The following is an 18,108-nucleotide window of genomic DNA, read 5'->3' as shown; positions in this document are numbered from 1 at the left end:
TTAGTCCATCCTCCTTTATTAGTTAATACTTTGTCAATTCTTTTAGGCATCGACTCAACCAGACCCTTACCCCTCGTTGTATCTATAGAATTCCAGTATTTTCTGAGTGCTTCCTCGATATCGTCTTTTTTCGTCAATATGAGCTTACGGTTTTCTATAGGATTCAAGTCTGGACTTTGTGCTGATCTAACCGCTCGATAATTTTGCTTTGGAGCCAGGCTTTGGTATTTTTTGCCGTATGTTTTGAATTACCATCTTGTTGGAATAAGAATTCTCCATCGAATAACTCTCGAGCAGATGGTAGAACATGACTTTAAAATCTTTCCTAGCAACTTCTGTCAATTCTTTACTTTTCACCATGGTAAAGGTTATCAATGGATTATAAATGTTACAGAAATAGATATTATGATTTTTATCATTTTTACTTATATCATCCTAAGCTACTAGGATACTTATAAGATCTTATAGTATCCTAAGCTACTAGGATACTTACAAGATTTTACATCATGATCATTTTTGAAAATCTTGACCAAAAATTAGCAGAGAGTAACTGTCCGGATACATTTTTTCCACAGTCATTCTAGTTTTTCTTACCAAAAGAGACATCTACCTAGTGTAGTAAATTTACTACATTAATGTTTGATAGTACACTTAAATAGAGCTTGTCGAGAGCTACAAAAGTATATGTAACAGTATGAGGCTTTTTTCCGTAACTGTACAAAATGCAGCAACCGTGAGATGCGATTACAGATTCAATCCCAGGCCCCGAAATTTTGAATACACAACCGAGTTTCAGACAGCCAAGTTTACACAGCTCTTCCAGCTATATCTTAGGGTTATGTGGTTTTAAAATAAAAAATGTCAAAATTTTAATCAAACCCATACATTTCAATTTGATATTCCTTTCATCATACTAATAATCCCCTCCTCACCAGTCTCCTCTGAAAAATTAAATTCCGAGTTTATTACTTTTTGAAAGCTATTTTAAAAGTTATGAAAACCATATATAAATAATGCATCTTTGTTCACAAATGCTGTGATATATGAATCATCATTCTTAGGATCCTTAAACGACACGTTTTTATTCAGACCGCACGTACCGCACGTATGAAATGTTTATTTTTGACAGTTCGTGAAACAAGATTTCAGGCGACACATATAATCCGTTACATAGAAGCAAAGACTTTATTTTAATTAAAAGTATCATTATCACGTAGTTGCAAATAAACTAAACTCTGAAATAATTTATTCCGAAATAAACTTTCCCGAAATATATTATTCCGAAACAATCAGCAATAATTAGACAACAGCTTCCGTCTCTTTTCTTCCATTGTACTAATTTTTTATCATGACAATTATCTCACCATCTCTCTTTAATTTGTCAAAATTTTTTTCTAATTACAAATTTGTGATAATAAACTGGTTTTGAACGTTGTGGTACCATATTTTTATCAAAAAAGGTATAAATTATGGATGAATCTCATGTGGCTGTTTCCTTGGAGTCCTAAAAAAATCTTAGAAATTAACAGTGAGATCTCTTAGATCAACAGTTAAAGGACATGAAAACTCAAAGATAGGAATCCAAGCAGATTTTGTGTGCTTTTTTAACGCAATATTATTTGACTTTAATGAGAATACAAAACAACTTTTCTTAAATATGACAAAAGAAATGTACATTTCAATCTTTATTATCATTGTTCAAGGTAAAGATGCTATTTATTTAGTAGTCTGTTTGGAAATTTGATTTCCTAAAACGGAAATAAAAAAAAGTTTGCGAAAGAACGCGTCAACCATTAACAAAAATAACTCGTCCAAAACATGTTTTCAGTTTGTTTTTTTTTTTGCTCGTTATTTTGACATTTTTTTGGTCGATTGATAAATTAAACCAATAATTCAGTATTATAATTTTTAATCGTTATTTTTTTTCGGTTAATTTAATTTTGGCTAAATACGCTATAAAACCTTTTTCATCATTTTAACGCTTTCTCGCTCGTAGGGTAAAATTGATCTCAACCAAAAAATGTTTTTCATCGATCGAAAAATATTTTGATCGAATATTTTTAACCGAACATTTTAAAAAGAAAAAACTTTTTCCAATCAATATTATTTCGGGAGTAGCTTATTCAAATTCTCTGGCTGCAGCTGAATCCTATAAAGTTTTTTTTCATAGAAACCGTGAAAATGCTATATTTTTTTGTTTGTATTTTTTTATATTCCTGCATATTTGTAATAGCTTATATATATAATTTGTAATAGCCGATTTCTTTAAAGATTTTTTTTAAAACTTTTTCAGTTTCCTTTTTGAAATGTTTGCCAATATGGAGTCAGGGTTGTTATTCTAAAGGTGATGTTCGACAAGTAAGCTTTACAACAGAGGAAGAGTGTGGTCAAATTTGCGGTCAAAAACTTTTAAATGGTGAACTGATTGTTGGAGCAGCAAGAGATCTAGTTGACTGTTTTTGTGAAGTATCAACAACTGGAGTTACACTATATATTGGTATTCAAAGACATATTGATTTTGAAGGTACAAACTAATTTCTTTATATATATATATATATATATATATATATATATATATATATATATATGTATGTATGTATGTATGTATGTATGTATGTATGTATGTATGTATGTATGTATGTATGTATGTATGTATGTATGTATGTATGTATGTATGTATGTATGTATGTATGTATGTATGTATGTATGTATGTATGTATGTATGTATGTATGTATGTATGTATGTATGTATGTATGTATGTATGTATGTATGTATGTATGTATGTATGTAGGTATGTATGTATGTATGTATGTATGTATGTATGTATGTATGTATGTATGTATGTATGTATGTATGTATGTATGTATGTATGTATGTATGTATGTATGTATGTATGTATGTATGTATGTATGTATGTATGTATGTATGTATGTATGTATGTATGTATGTATGTATGTATGTATGTATGTATGTATGTATGTATGTATGTATGTATGTATGTATGTATGTATGTATGTATGTATGTATGTATGTATGTATGTATGTATGTATGTATGTATGTATGTATGTATGTATGTATGTATGTATGTATGTATGTATGTATGTATGTATGTATGTATGTATGTATGTATGTATGTATGTATGTATGTATGTATGTATGTATGTATGTATGTATGTATGTATGTATGTATGTATGTATGTATGTATGTATGTATGTATGTATGTATGTATGTATGTATGTATGTATAAATAATTAAGAATCATTCACACAAAATTTTGAAAACGTGAAAAATAAGCGATCCTACTTAAAAAAATTTATTGCTGCATCTAGGATTAGGAATCATTAGCTCCCAGAATCAGACAGTTTTATTCTGGTATTAGACATTTTTAGGGTTACAAAGAAAAATGGCTCACAGTATTAATTTCTTATCACGTATTCTTATTTAGCTAAACCTTTTTAAACTTGAATTTCTTCAGTTGAGTTTTGAGTATTTTGATTGAGTTTTTCAATCTCTTCCAAAAGCTTATGAAAATAGTCATAATAAAAGTAAAAATTAAAAAATATTGAAATTTTTTTGAAACGCAAATATACAGTATTGTGAAAAATTTAAGAACCACTAAAAAAACAAAACATAATTTATTTTTATTTTTAAATTTTTATTTAACCGAATATAGTTTTCTGGTAAAAAAATAATAATAACAAATTCTAGAAAATAGACAAACAAGATAAAAAATAATAATAATGATAAAAACTTTTAAACAAATAAAAAAAATGTATTTAAAGTTTTATAGGCAATTTTTATTTAAAAAAAAATTGTAAAAAAGTTATGAACCACAGAACAAAAAACGGTAATTTTTACCTAATATCGCGTAATTCTACCATGAATTTTTAAGCACTCATTTATACGATTTGGCATTGAGTCTTTTAAATTCTCTAAAATATGTTTGGGAACATTTCCGAGTATTGCTGGTAAAGTATTGCACAACTCCTCAAGGCTCCTTGGTGCTTTCTTGGCATCTCTTTATCAAGCCAACTCCAAAGATTTTCAATGCAATTTAAATCTGGGCTATTTGGAGGCCAAGTTAGACGCTCAATATTTTTGCTTTTAAACCATTCAGAGACAATTTTAGCCCTGTGACATGGTACATTGTTTTGTTGAAAAATGAACGGAACGCTTTGCTCAGGTGCATCAGTTGACGGTAACAAGTTATTATTTAAAATATCGATGTAATAAATAGAGTTGAGTCGACCATCAAATAATTTAAACCTACCGAGATCATAATATGTCATGCAGCACCACATTCCAACCAACCCGCTACCTTGTTTTGTTTTTTGAACTATACAATCGAGATTATATTTTTCTGAAGGCTGCCTGCGAATCATAATTCGGTTTTTTTGGTTATCAACCTCGATATTTATCTCATCAATGAACATTACTGTCCTCCATTTTTGTTTAGATCATTCTTTGACGCTTTGGCAAAATTCTTTTCGCTTTTTTAAATGTTGTTTGGTAAGTCGCGGTTTTAGAACAGCTTTTTTCCATAACATACTGTTAGCTAATAGTTTCCTACGCAGAAGTGATGCCGATGCTTTACGTACATTTTAAAGCTTCCATTCCCTTCTTAATTCATGCGACGGCATGGTTCGATTTTTCTTTGCCAACCTGTTTAAAAGGCGATCATCATTGGGTATCGTCAAACGCGGTCTTTTTGAACAATGGTGATCAACGTAAGATTTCGTCTCTTTGAATCTTTTGATGATTGTTAACACCGAACTATGTGATCGCTTTATTATTTTTCCAATTTCACGAGCGGATTTACCTTCCTGCTGAAAATGCACCACATTACTCGATCTTCATAGGAAATAGCTTTTCTGCTCTTTTTTTTTGAAGAGTTTTTTTTTTGTTTAAAATTAAATACTTTTTTTAAAAGTATTTTAAAAAAATTAATTTTTTCCAAATACTTTTATTAGTTTTTTGGTAATGACTCAGGTCATTAATAGAATATTTAAACAAAAAAGGTGAAAAAGAAATTAAAAAAGACGTTTCCGCCGCATTTAGCACCAAAAATTCTTTGTGGCTCTAAACTTTTTCACAAAAAAAACGTATATATGATTCTCTTTGCTCATATGTGTAAACATGGCTTGCAGCTTCAGTTACCAATTTGACACATCTTTCAAACATCAATCAATAGTTTGAAAACTCCTTGATTGTGGCAGAGGTAAGAGTGCAGGTCAGTGGAGAGTCAGTACCACTTAAATTCCATGTTATAAGGTCTGATAGCTGTTTAGTATCAGGATTTATTTCTGGTGTTTATCTTACTCTGAGACTACAATCTCCAACTTGAGTTACCTCATCTCCTATTCCTTGTATGTTAAGAATTCTGTTTACAGCTTCTTTTCTTTCTTCTGCATTTTTGCTGCAAAGCATGGATTGTAAAATTGCTTCAGAATGTGCATACCACGCTGATCGTCTAATTGTTGGCATAACAATATCTAAAACATTTTTAATCTGAGTTCTAAATAACTTTAGTTGATATAAGACATGTCTCGGTCCCCTCAACCCAACTTGAATGAACTTTAATATTAAACCAGTTAGGTTTATAAATACTAACAATAAAATTCACAATTATTTTTAAATTATCTAGATTTTTACCAGTAAGGCCATGATTAGACACCCAAGTTCTGCAAAATCGAAGTGCTGTTGTTAGCCATCTACTGTGACAGACTGGTCCGATTTGCAGCATTGCTAACCTAATAGGCAGAGCTCCAGTCTTTATTGCTTGACAAATTTGATAAGCATAACTTTGGTCAGTGCTTAAATCATTAACAATCTTCTGACTGAGATAAATCAAAGGAGGACCTAAATTTATTTTAACAAAGTTGGCATTGATTTCAATCTCAGTTGCTGTGTCAAGCATTGGACCATCTAAATGTTCAATTAAATGTCTTAACCCTAATTCACCAGTATGTAGATCACAAAAAATCCAAACTAATCTTATATTTAATTTTTTTTCTACCCATTGTATAACTCCGCCCTCCCAACCAGTATTGACATTTGTGCTATCTCCTCCTATAGCCATAAGATTTTGATTTTGATTTTTACTGTTTAACCAGTCAACTATGTGATCTGCAATAGCTTCTTTTTTTTATTATTGGTCATATCTGGAACAAAATGAAAAAGATAGTCACCATCAGGGTCTTTTACAACAGAGTAATGTTCTTCTTTAATCAGACTAGGGAAACTTCTTTCATTTACCTCTATAAACATTTTTGTAGCATCTACTCTCCCGTCAAAAAAAAGACATGACACAGGGTTTTTTTCTAGGTCTACCTCAAACTGATTGTTTTATTCTTTTGCTAATTTTTCCTGAGCCCTTTTTACCTTGTTATGATCTATAATAAGTTGGCAATCACTCTTGGTTATAATCTTTGCATTTATCAAAGCTTCTGAAGCTGTTTCAGCTGTTTCTCTTAAACTCAAAAAAACAGCTGTTTCAGCTGTTTCTCTTGTTTGGTGTCTCATAATAGCCAGAGCAATACTTTCAATACTCATAATATTATAAATTGAACATGCTTGATTCAGAGAAAATTTACATTGAGTTTTATTATCAACTTGGATTGTTTTCTGACCACTGCCATTTTTAAATGTTGAAGAGCAAATTGTTAGAACATTTTCACTATACTCATAATCCTGAAAAATAAAATAAACTGTTTATATTTTTAATCTGTATTTAAACTAAAGTGTATACAACTAAGAGATTTAAACTTACTTGCTCAATATGTGGCAATAAAAGAGATAAGGATTCATTCTTCTGCATTCAATTGATTTGTTTTATATATATATATATACATATAATATATACATGTTTGAGTATGTGGTGTAGTTGTTCAAGCATTCTACTTAAATAGTTGCCTTTTCTTCTTTAACTGTTTCATCGTTCTTTGTTTTTGTTGTTTTATTTCAATTTTTTTGGATTCTTTCCTATCTGCATCACCAATATGGAAAGTTTCAAAACTGCCAATTTTAGTCCTCTGAGAGTGGATGAACTGAAGCTCTAAAATCGGTATTTTTTCATCTCTCTTACATTGACACTTTACATGAATTTTTTCCATACATTCTGAATCACATTTGTACTCTGAACAAAGGATTAGTTGGCGCTACTCGACTTTCTCCCCCCCCCCTTCCTCCCCCTATTTTTATGATTGATTCTGATAGAGAATTTTATGCTGATTAAGAATGATATAAAATGTGGGTCCCAAAATTATTGAAAAGTGCTCTAATCTGAGGTTGAAAGTACAAAAATATACGACAAATCTCTAATATTCACCATCTTGAATTAACTAACTTTACGGCAATGATATATTAAAAATAACTTGATGTCTAACTTCCGCGTATTTTTTGAAGCAAAAATCGGCCATTATGGGAGGCAAATTTAAAAAATCTTAAGCTTCGTAATTGTTTTGTTTTGATAAATAGCGTAAAGATTTTGCCCCCCATAATGGCCGATTTTTGCTTCACTTTTTCTTATGCCGATTTACGGCAGTTAGACATCTAGTTATTCTTAATATATCATTGCTTTACGGTTGGTTTTATTTTCGAAAGCAAAAAGTGCCAGCCCGGTTTTTACAATAAAAATTTTTTTTTTTTAGTTTAATATAAACGGCTAAGTTCCCTCGAGTATACACTTTTTCTTTTTTTTTTTTTTAATAAGAAACTTGTTTTATAAGAAACTTGTACTATAAGCCCCCAAAATCTTAAGAAACTATTAGTACTAAGTAACTTCCTCATCCTACTTAGTAAAAATCCTCATTGAAGATGGCGAATATTAGAGATTTGCCTTATATTTTTATACTTTCAACTTCAGATTAGAGCTTTTTTCATTGATTTTGAGACCCATGTTTTTATACGATTCTTAATCAGTATGAAATTCTCTATCAGAATCAATCATAAAAATAGGGGGAGGGGGGGGGGGTAGTCGAGTAGCGCCGATGTCTTAGCATATCTCTAGCTGTTGGAAGCTCAGATGTATAAAGCTCTTTTCCACTTCCTACAAGATTAATCATTTTAATAGATAATACATTCCTTGTTCTTTTTGACATTTTTATGTCAAATTCTTTCCGGAGCTTTCCTTTTGGTCCGATTATGATGTATTAATTACTTTTTTTTTAAAAAAATTAGAATTTTCGAATTATTGGTATTAACCAAAATAAGTGAAATAAGAATCAAAATTTACCAAGCTAGCACTAAAATGATTTTATTTTTGAGAATATCACTTTTCTTAAAAAATGGCGAAGTTATATTTTTTCACTACTCTTTTTTTTCGAAATTTGAAAAAGTTCATTTTACCTTAAAAATCGACACACTCTATGACAACACTACAACCTCGGCTAGCAAACCAGATAAACCACTCACAAAAAAACAGCAAAGCGTTAAACAAATATTTTCCGATACTGGAGCGAGATGAAAAATCACTTTCTTTTATGCTTTTCCGAATGAATGCTCTTGATGGTCTTTCGTTCAACCTTAATTCCGTTCAATTCCGTTTCGTTTAACTGATATTTGCTGGTTGATATAGCAACAAGATTCGAATGTTTACCCACAAAAGTCAACGCTGTCCGCAAGTTGTAAATTAAAGCCAAAAAGTAAGAAAATCTTTAATCACTAAATTCGCCGACAAAAAACGCTTAAACTCAGTTGCAGAAAGATTTTTCTTTAAAGTACAAGTTTTTCATTACTTCATATTACTTCATTTTCATACCACATCAAAAGCAGGATATTGGAAAGCAAATAGATCAGAAATTCGACAAAGATGAACAATCAGAAAAACACGATTTTTCAGAGAGCAACTCTACCAAAGATGAGATTTTTTTTGACCTCAAAAAATTGTTTCATTTTGAAACTAATCATAAACATCTTGACAGCCAATTTGGTGTTAATAATGTAATTTGTAGTCCGCTGATTAAGAAGGTATGAAAATCGATAGAAATTTTCAGACGATCGCCAACTACAAAAAAATATCTCGCAGAAGTAATGTTGCAGTTGAATTCAGGAAGCAATTATCTCTTATTAAAGTCTGTAAGACAACAAAAATGACCTATTGTTAACGATTCCACTTTAAAAATGGAGGAGCACGAGGTAACTTTTTTGCAAAGAGCGAATGTTTTTTTAATCTGTTAAACAAACCTGTATGGAGTCAAAACCCGCGTTTTTTGCAGCCAGACTTTTTGCAGCTGAAGCAAGAAGTTGAATGTAAGATGAAGTTTTGGATGTGTTTCCTTCCTTAAAACTTATTTTAAAAATAGTAATGAGTATTTATCATAGATTTATAAAAACAATTAACAATTTATCATTTAACAAATGGTTTTTATGAATCTAACCTAAATGTGTCATTTAACACGCATATTTAGTTTGAACTTATAATAATTTTTTAATTAAAAGAATAATTAGACATGGATAAATTAACGTTCAACAATTTTATTTAAAAAACGATGACAGCGTAAGATTTTATTGAGCTTTATTGAAAAATGTCATCACGGAGTCTACACCATTTGGTACTACTACTAAATATCATTCAACCGACGAAGAGTGTTCTGTACATATGGTTGCTGCAACTATAGTAACAAAATATTTGCAGATATTGGCTACAGATAATAATATCATAAAAAAGTTTAAGACATGTTTAAACAAAAAGCTTAAGCGCTATTTTCCAATAAATGAAATGTAAAGAGTTGCAACTGCTGTGGATCAAAAATTTAAAAGAATTGTAACCAAAATAATGACAGAAGAAGGAATTAAAGAAATACTGAAAAGTTTAAAAAAGTATTTTCGATGATTTTTCTCTAGTCAGATCAACCTCCTTGGACTCAAAATACATCTCTTGAGCCACTTGAAAAAAAAAAAGAGGAAAATACGTAAAGACAATTCAAATGATTTTTTTTGTGAATTTACTTGAAAGTGAAAATGCTTCCATCAATAAGGTTGACAGCGACTGGAACAGCACAGATTTTGATTATAACATTTCTTAATACCGGAAAAGTAAAATTGGAATCTATCCAAAATTTTCATAGGTAGTACAACCCGTGTTGTCTATTCTAACAACAAATACATTATCAGAACGATCGTCTTTAATTGCTGGAAGAACACTGGAGGATAGAAGTACACAACTTCATCCAAATTGAGTCAGTGCACTCTTATTTCTGCATGGTTTGAACAAAGAAATGAGGTCTGTGTGTTGATAATATTCAAGTGTTAATATTTTTCAACCCCGGACAGTTCTAATTTTATATTAATAAAAAAATTTTAAAATATAACATTTTTTTTATGTAAATTTTTATTTCTGATGCAGTAACTGGACGGGGGAAAAGCAGAAACAATAGGGATGGGGACGGTAATAGAGTGGGGATGGGGAAGGTAATAGGGTGGGATGGGGAGAAACCTGATGGAGAGATGGTGAAGATGAGAAAAAACCCAATGGAAACGGGTTGGGGATGGGATAGTTTCTGTTCTTGTTTCAACCTATATATATATAACATATATATATACATAGATACATACATATATATATATATATATATATATATATATATATATATATATATATATATATATATATATATATATATATATATATATATATATATATATATATATATAAATATAAAGTTCTAAAAACAAACTTTTTAATTTTTCCTAGTGCTTATGTTGCTATTCAATCCGGTGAGTTATTCCATTGGATCATTAATGAAAATTAGTGTTAGAATTAGTTATTTCGCCAAGATAAATGATAAAAGCGAAATTTTCATGATCGATAGCCTGGATGATCCTGTGAAGAGGTCTGGTAGATTTATTATTTCACAACTTGTTGATTTGGGAAGAAGTTCTTTTGCTACTAGAACCTTATTGAGGCATAATGACAGTCAGCTTGTTAACTCAATTCAAGAAACTTATAACGAGGATCCTCCGTACGGAAAAGTTGAAAATTATTATGACATAATTGCAAAGGTAATTCATTCAAACTAAAAAATTTCTTTATTTTTAAACATTTTATGCACAGCAAATACAAAAAACGTTTGGCTAAAAATATATTTGTCTTAATTGTCTAATACTTTGTTCATTAGACAACTGGTAGGTATAAAATATATATGACATACAAATTATATAACATACAACTTTTCCGGCGCACAACTTATACTGCTCATTATAGCTATAAAACTTGATAAGTGATTAAATGATCTCTCAAGTGATTGCTTTTCAGATTGGAGACATGGGTGCCGAAAATAAGAGCACAGAATGGGCTGTAATACAATTCTCGAACGAAACAACAACAATTGTAACATTACTTCCAGTCACAATTACGCGGTCAGTGAAGACTTGCAGCCTGAAAATTTTTTCATCAAGCAAATTAACAAAGTGACTTTCTTTTTTTTTTTAATAATATTTTTAAAAGTTTTCTTTGTTAATTCTTTACTGTCAGGATACTAGACACACAGAAACTAACGTATAGCCATGATAACTATGAAGATATCATTCTTTGTAAATATCATAAGAAATTTTCCGGGTTGTAAATTTTCCGGACCATAAGGATATTTAAATTCACAAAAATCAATGAACGAGAGAGTTTCTCACATCGTTTTAAGTTGATAATAAAAGAAAATCAAATATAAGATCTTTATTTCTCTTTTCTAACATTAAATACTACCGCCAACGTCCGGCAGAAAAGTTTGTGCAACTGCATCTTTTAAACAGTTGATTTTTACTGATCAAAAGATTACACCGAATACGGTTTCTTCTAATTTTTATGAAAACACATTACACTGAGTTGTAAAATATTTTAACTACTTTTGTTTGTTTGAAAAGAAATTAGTAAAATTGATAAGATAAATAAAACTAAAAAATTGTATGTATAAAAGAAAATTATTTTACACACGGTTGAATTGATTCACTCAGAGAACGAACTGTTTTGAATACATACTAAGACGTGTATTTTGTTTCAATAAATTAAATATCCTGAAGAACCTTATATTGTTATGCATAAAAGTTATAGAAAATCCAAAAAAATTTTTTATTTGGTTGTGGTGTTATTATGTAGTGTAAAATAAATCATATTAAGGTATTGAAGAAACTAAGATCTCATGATGATTCTCGTTCGTTAAATGTCTGCTATTGTAGCAGAAATGGTAATGGTAATCTGAATCTGACTTCAACTGGTGCTGGTCACCTCAGCTAATCTTGGTCAATACCAATCAGTACGATACCGAAGGCCTGATTGTCAATACTTTTGTCTTACATTGAGCAATATATTTGAAATTTGTGTGAGAAACCCTTTATTAAGAAAAGCTTTTTGCCTGAGTTAAATGGCTGCAACTTTTTTCTTGTTGCGAGCGGATTTTGCTGTTGCATTTTGTAAACTTAAGAAGGGAGGGGAGACATCACCATAACCATACTTAGGAGAAGATAAAACTTCTTCTCTTTTTTAAAGATATATGCTTATATAATAAACAAAATACAAATTCGTAAAACAAAAAAGTTTATGAAAAAAGAAACGTTACTTTTGTAAAGTGAGCCACCTTTTTGAAGGTTGTAAAATGTGTGTGGAAAAAAGGCAGACAAGCTATAAATCCTGTTTCTAAAGAGAGTTCAATTTGTGAGTTGCGAACAAAAACGGCACACCATTAAAGTTGATTCCTAGCAACAATATCAGTTTGAAGTAAAAAAGCGCGAACAAAGTTTAAATGAATTAATGTCTGATTTGAAATGTTAATACTTACTGGCAATCTGGTGAATATTGCTATTTGTATAAATTGTCAACTCAGCTTTACAACACGATGCTTTTATCAGAGGAATTGCATCATATGCTGGACAAAGTACAAACTTGTGTTGTCTTGGTTATTCTGTTCTGTGTGCAAACGATTAAAGTGTAGTTCACTACAGTTAATTTTAGTCAATAAGCGAAATAAGTTTTTTTCAGTCAATAAGCGAAAAACTGCTGTTATTCTAGTGACAGCAGCTCTGTATTTAAATCACTAAGCAGATGAATTTGTTTCAGATATTCTAATTACTGTTTCATCATTATTTAACCGGATTTTATATTGAAAACCCAGTGTATCACTAATAAAGATGCATTGAATGAAGAAGCAGAATAAAATTAACTTTGACAGCAAGAGTCAGTTGTCTCTGAGCAAAAAAAAAAGAAACATCTGAAAAGGTATTTTAAAAAAAGCATTTGAATAAAACAGGGCTAAGTAACATTATAAACTGGGTTTTTAACATATCCACTTATTACAACATTTTTTGTGCTGTCAGCTGTCTAACCGTTAATGTAACCTTGGGGCCTCTCGGGCCTTTTCGGTACTTTATTCTTTAATTCAGTATTTTAATTTAAATAATTTTTCTTTTTTTTTTATACTCCTTAAATATCATGCTTCAATATCAAACGTCGAAATTTTTTTTACCAAGTTAAATAAATAAAAATTTATAAGTCTGTCACTCTACCCAGGACGCCTCAGCTGCGCTCTCATACGATCAGTAAGAGCTTGGCGTTCATGAAGTTTGCACACGTATTGTTTTCAAAAAAAAAAATGAAAAATTGAATTTTTAGCGAAAAAGAAATTAGTGAACTAGCTGAAGTGGAGTGTTCTAATAAAGAATTTAATACTTTGATGGAGAAACCGACGTGTGTTCTGATCATATAGCTGTAAACTCTTATCATAGTGATAATTTTAGTGAAAATGAAACCAACGACAAACGACAACAAACGACGACAAAGATCTTTTTTAATACTAATAATGTTAGTGCAATACATCCAAACCGAACCAAATCCGGACCGAATTATTTGAAAGACGGAATTGTTTGACTAATATGAAAGCTGAAAGAGTACATACCAAAAAGAGATTCAACCCATCTAGGAAGCCAATAGGTAACATTAAAACGAATGGTTTATTGCCTACTTTATTGGTTTACTGCTGGAATTTAATTGCTTACTGCTGGAAATTTGAAATCTCAAGACCTTAATGTTAATCGTTTGTAGAACTTGAAATACGGGCCCCCAATTGCAAATAATTATTTTGTTGATACCCACTATTTGCATGTATATTTTATAAAACAATCATATGCGTAATATTGATCAATAAGTATGTAGCTGTGTGAATTTTTTATTCTATTTTGTTGACCTGTTAAAGTACAAATGAAATTGCACTTTGAGTTTTTGAGCTTTTTCACAATATTGTTAGAATCTCGAAGGTGCAGGTGATCATATCTCAACGACTTCAAAGTATTTAAAACAATTAAAAATCAATAATTCAAATTTTACAAAGATTGCATACATGATAAGCTTACAATATGATATTGAAGTATAAGTGACAAAGTTATATTTTTTGTTTGTTTTACTATAAGCACCTAATATGCCACAAAGATGGCGATGACTGACAAAACTCGTAGGGTAACTGAAGGGATAAAGAGTTTAAAAATGGTTGACGATCAATTTATTATTTTCACTATTTTACTTTACTTTACAGTGAGAATATTTCTGTCGATGTCAACATAACCACGACTTCCGACTGCACTGCTGATCTTGAAAATCTGACTATTTCTTTCAACTCTGATAGGGAACTAAACTTTGAAAGCATTGTAAAGCAAGATCCCAGCATGAATTTTAGTCCAGTGATCGAAGGAGGAAAATTAAAGCGAATATTTGTGAGTTTTAACTTGTCTTTTGTTACTTTAAAAAACGTTTAGAACTTTCGTTAAAGAAACCGCCCTCTGCATTGTTGTTTTGAAGTAAATTGCGTTACCTATATATCAAGATGAAACCGATAAACTATCGTTAAATAAATACTTTAGGTTCGTAAAATATACATCGACTCACTTCTAAAGTTTTCGATAAGCTATGTATTAAACGAAGATTTAATTTTCGAAGGAAAGAATGCTTTTATAATTGTGATGAAAATCTGGTGGATGGGAATAAATAACGACCGATTTACGCAATCCTTTCAGAAAATTATAATTCAAGAAATAAAGAAAAAGTTGAACAAACGAGGTATTTCTTTTCATTTTGTAGCACCTTATCATATTTTACCCTAACAATAAGAAGAAAGAGCTATTTTCTAGTATTTAAATTACATAAGATAAACAGCAAGAACAACGACAAAAAAAAAAAGAGTAAAGATAAATGGCTCTGAGTATTTTTAGGATTTATCTTTTACCAAATCTTCGATCAAACCAAAAGTTCGAGCATCATAAAAATAATTAAGTTATAAATATTTTTTTCAATTAACAATTTATTAAAATCCATTTCAAGCTTACTTTTATTTCTATAGACAACACGTTGGTCCATCCAAAATGGAGCTACAATAATCAAAATAACACCAAAATTGAAACAACAAGTTTTGTGTACAAATGCTTGCCAGTTACACAAAGGTAGCATTTAAAGAGCTATTATAATAAATTTAACATTATTATATCATAATGTAAAAATATTATATTATAATATAATTTAATATTATAAGAACATTTATTATTAGAGGTTTAATTGCATGTTAAGATTAAACAAACTCTGCATAAGTTTGAAAAGATTCTGTATGATGTTACCTATAATATTTACTTTGACATTTTTTAAATTTATTTTGGTTCTAGGCAACAGGCCCCCTGTTATCAAACGGAAAAATCTTCAGGTCGAGTAGTTTGTAAGTGCACTTAATTGAGAATTTACTTTTTCTTCAGTAACCATTTGGCATTTTCTTTTCTTAGCCCGTAGTTTTATTCTTTTCTTCCCCATAAATTTGTCTTTTTGTAGTTTAATTAGTTTTGTGTTTTTAAAGTTTTTATGCATCTTTTTTAGTTTTACCATCAGAAATACAGGATGTGCTTCGTTATGTCCCTCAAACGAACACTCTTTACGGTTTCACATTTCTCAACAACATCATCAGTTTAGACTTAAATAAAAACGCACCACCTGCTATTATAAGCAATAAAAAATGGCTGGCGATAAAATAGCTTTATCTTTGGTGACCCGCGTGTTTCACTTTCCTGCTTAATCAAAGCCTTTAAAGGGAGGTTTATTAACAAATCATTTAGTGTTCTTTATGAAATCACCAGCCCCCATGATGACTTCTTTCTTTGTGGTGGAATCACTTGAGTGAGAACGATATCAACTTGTGTACCAAATCTTCTAACAGTTTGAGCGAGAGAATGAAACATTGACAGATCTTTACTGATCAAAATTGACAGATCTTTACTGATCAACATTGACAGATCTTTACTGATCAACATTTGGTAAATACACACTGCAGTTTCTATTTTGATTTTAAAAAAATCAGTTTACAAATGGTATATTAAAGCTTTGATTGTAGGGTCATTAGTAAAACTTTGTACCATTTAAAGGTTCATGAAGATTGGAATCAAGCGCTCAAAAAAAAAATAAATGCTAAAACGTTTTAATTTTATCGAAATATTAAAAAATGTGTATATCTGATCAGTAAAATAATCACTTTTTTAATATAAAATTGTTTTTACTATTTTCTAAACTGCCATCTAAATGATGGCAATCCAACGAAAAGAATAATTTGAATAAATCAAACCGGAATTGTTATATGTGGAACAGCGATAAAGTCTTTGATACAACATTTTCCTAAGTCTAAACAGAGTTCAAGAACTGAACAAAAAGAAGCATTTTCTAGCTATATATATATATATATATATATATATATATATATATATATATATATATATATATATATATATATATATATATATATATATATATATATATATATAGCTAGAAAATGCTCCTTTCAAACTCTCTCAAACTCTTCTATCTTTATTTTTTACTCTTCTATATATGTAAAATCTTACTGGGCAAATAATCCTGCTCTGCCTCGTCACGATGGAATTTATGGAGAAGATTGAAGTCTCAACTTTAATCTACTTCACAGTTTTATCCTCTAGTAGTTACTAATTCAGAAATTCTAAAGCATGGTCTGCATCAGGTTTACCCAAACCATTTACTGGCATGAAAATGAAGACAAAAAGCGAACGAACAACTACGCGCGTTTGGGAAATCAAGCTTTATGATAATGTGAAAAGAATAACGGTATTGAAATGGAAATTTTCAAATTTCAAAGAGTTTCTCTCTACCTACCAGCTCTTATAAACATTTTTTATACGAAATAAGCCGTTCTGACCTAATGTTCGTGCTAAAAAAAGCAACGACTGCACACACAATCAGGAAACTCTTTTGTTATTTGAAAAACTTACATGCAGAATCTGTATTATCGTTATTATGTGACTATGTTATTAGCGTTATAGACTCTAGGTTCACCAAAATCTAGCCCTATATATTTGCAGGTCAAATATGCAGTGTAATGCTCTTAACTAACTCTCTTTTTTTGTTGTAACAAATAAAAGAGAGTTATTTATAAGCTTTACACTGCATATTGGACTTTTTTGAGTACTGCGAAATATTACGCACTTTTGTTATATAACAAAATGTCTCAGATACCTCAAACTCTCAATGTGCTTTATTAGTCATACACGCTGAGCTTTCTTTTTGTGGTAGACAAAAAAGCTTTTAAAAACTTGCATTTTCTAGTTGTAACTAGTAATTCACCTGTTTCACGTAGCACTTCGAACAGTATTTGATCCTCATTTTGTTGAAACATTTTTCCATTAAAGCCCATTTTGACTTCTCTAAGTTTGGACTTGATTACACCAGTTCTTAAAACTGCTCAAATGTCTCATATGATTATTGAGAATACTTAAAGACTTTTTTTTATTTAAAAGCAAAAAGTAGGTTTAGTATTTCAAATCTTTTGTAACTGTTTGTTAGGAAAACGTCAACAACTTTTGTTGTTGTTTATCTTTTTCAGGATGAATACTTTTAATTTAAGATTAGAAGTATGTAAGTTAAGAAATTCAATTTCGGAATTTATCGTTCAAGCATAAGATTTCAACTCTTAATACCAGAACGATTAATCAAGTTTAAACATTTAATTCAAAGAGCTACATTTAAGTTGCTACTGGCTTAAAATAAACAAAATCTGTAGCACAGTTTATGAATTTTTGTTTGTATTTTTTATTCGGTCCTACTATCGGATCAATCTGGTTCGTCAA

General features: G+C 30.1%; 1 protein-coding gene and 1 pseudogene across 1 annotated transcript; one reads left to right on the top strand and one right to left on the bottom strand.

Moving 5' to 3' along the window:
- Positions 1-1,524: 1,524 nt before the first annotated feature.
- On the top strand, positions 1,525-16,502 carry LOC149878817 (uncharacterized). Its single transcript, XM_090071645.1, has 9 exons — positions 1,525-1,703; positions 2,294-2,524; positions 10,697-11,004; positions 11,258-11,412; positions 14,517-14,694; positions 14,842-15,037; positions 15,318-15,417; positions 15,634-15,683; positions 15,839-16,502. Exons 1-9 carry the CDS (start codon positions 1,658-1,660, stop codon positions 15,991-15,993), a joined length of 1,419 nt encoding a protein of 472 aa, XP_089927771.1. The 5' UTR covers positions 1,525-1,657; the 3' UTR covers positions 15,994-16,502.
- Positions 4,994-6,820, bottom strand: LOC149878818 (uncharacterized; annotated as a pseudogene).
- Positions 16,503-18,108: the final 1,606 nt, after the last annotated feature.

Source organism: Hydra viridissima, unplaced genomic scaffold (assembly GCF_058129835.1).
Source record: "Hydra viridissima isolate aposymbiotic clone 2 unplaced genomic scaffold, HvirCarnegie_v1 scaffold_14, whole genome shotgun sequence".
Lineage (NCBI taxonomy): Eukaryota > Metazoa > Cnidaria > Hydrozoa > Anthoathecata > Hydridae > Hydra > Hydra viridissima.
Note: the sequence above shows the minus strand (reverse complement) of the source record. Positions and strands in the feature narration are given on the sequence as shown.

Bases quoted from the DNA above. Each gene is read 5' to 3' on its own strand.
- LOC149878817 (XM_090071645.1), top strand. From the start codon at position 1,658: ATGACAAAAGAAATGTACATTTCAATCTTTATTATCATTGTTCAAG. The intron at 2,525-10,696 runs GTACAAACTAAT...AATTTTTCCTAG, and splicing joins AAGACATATTGATTTTGAAG to TGCTTATGTTGCTATTCAAT. The intron at 15,038-15,317 runs GTATTTCTTTTC...TTATTTCTATAG, and splicing joins GAAAAAGTTGAACAAACGAG to ACAACACGTTGGTCCATCCA.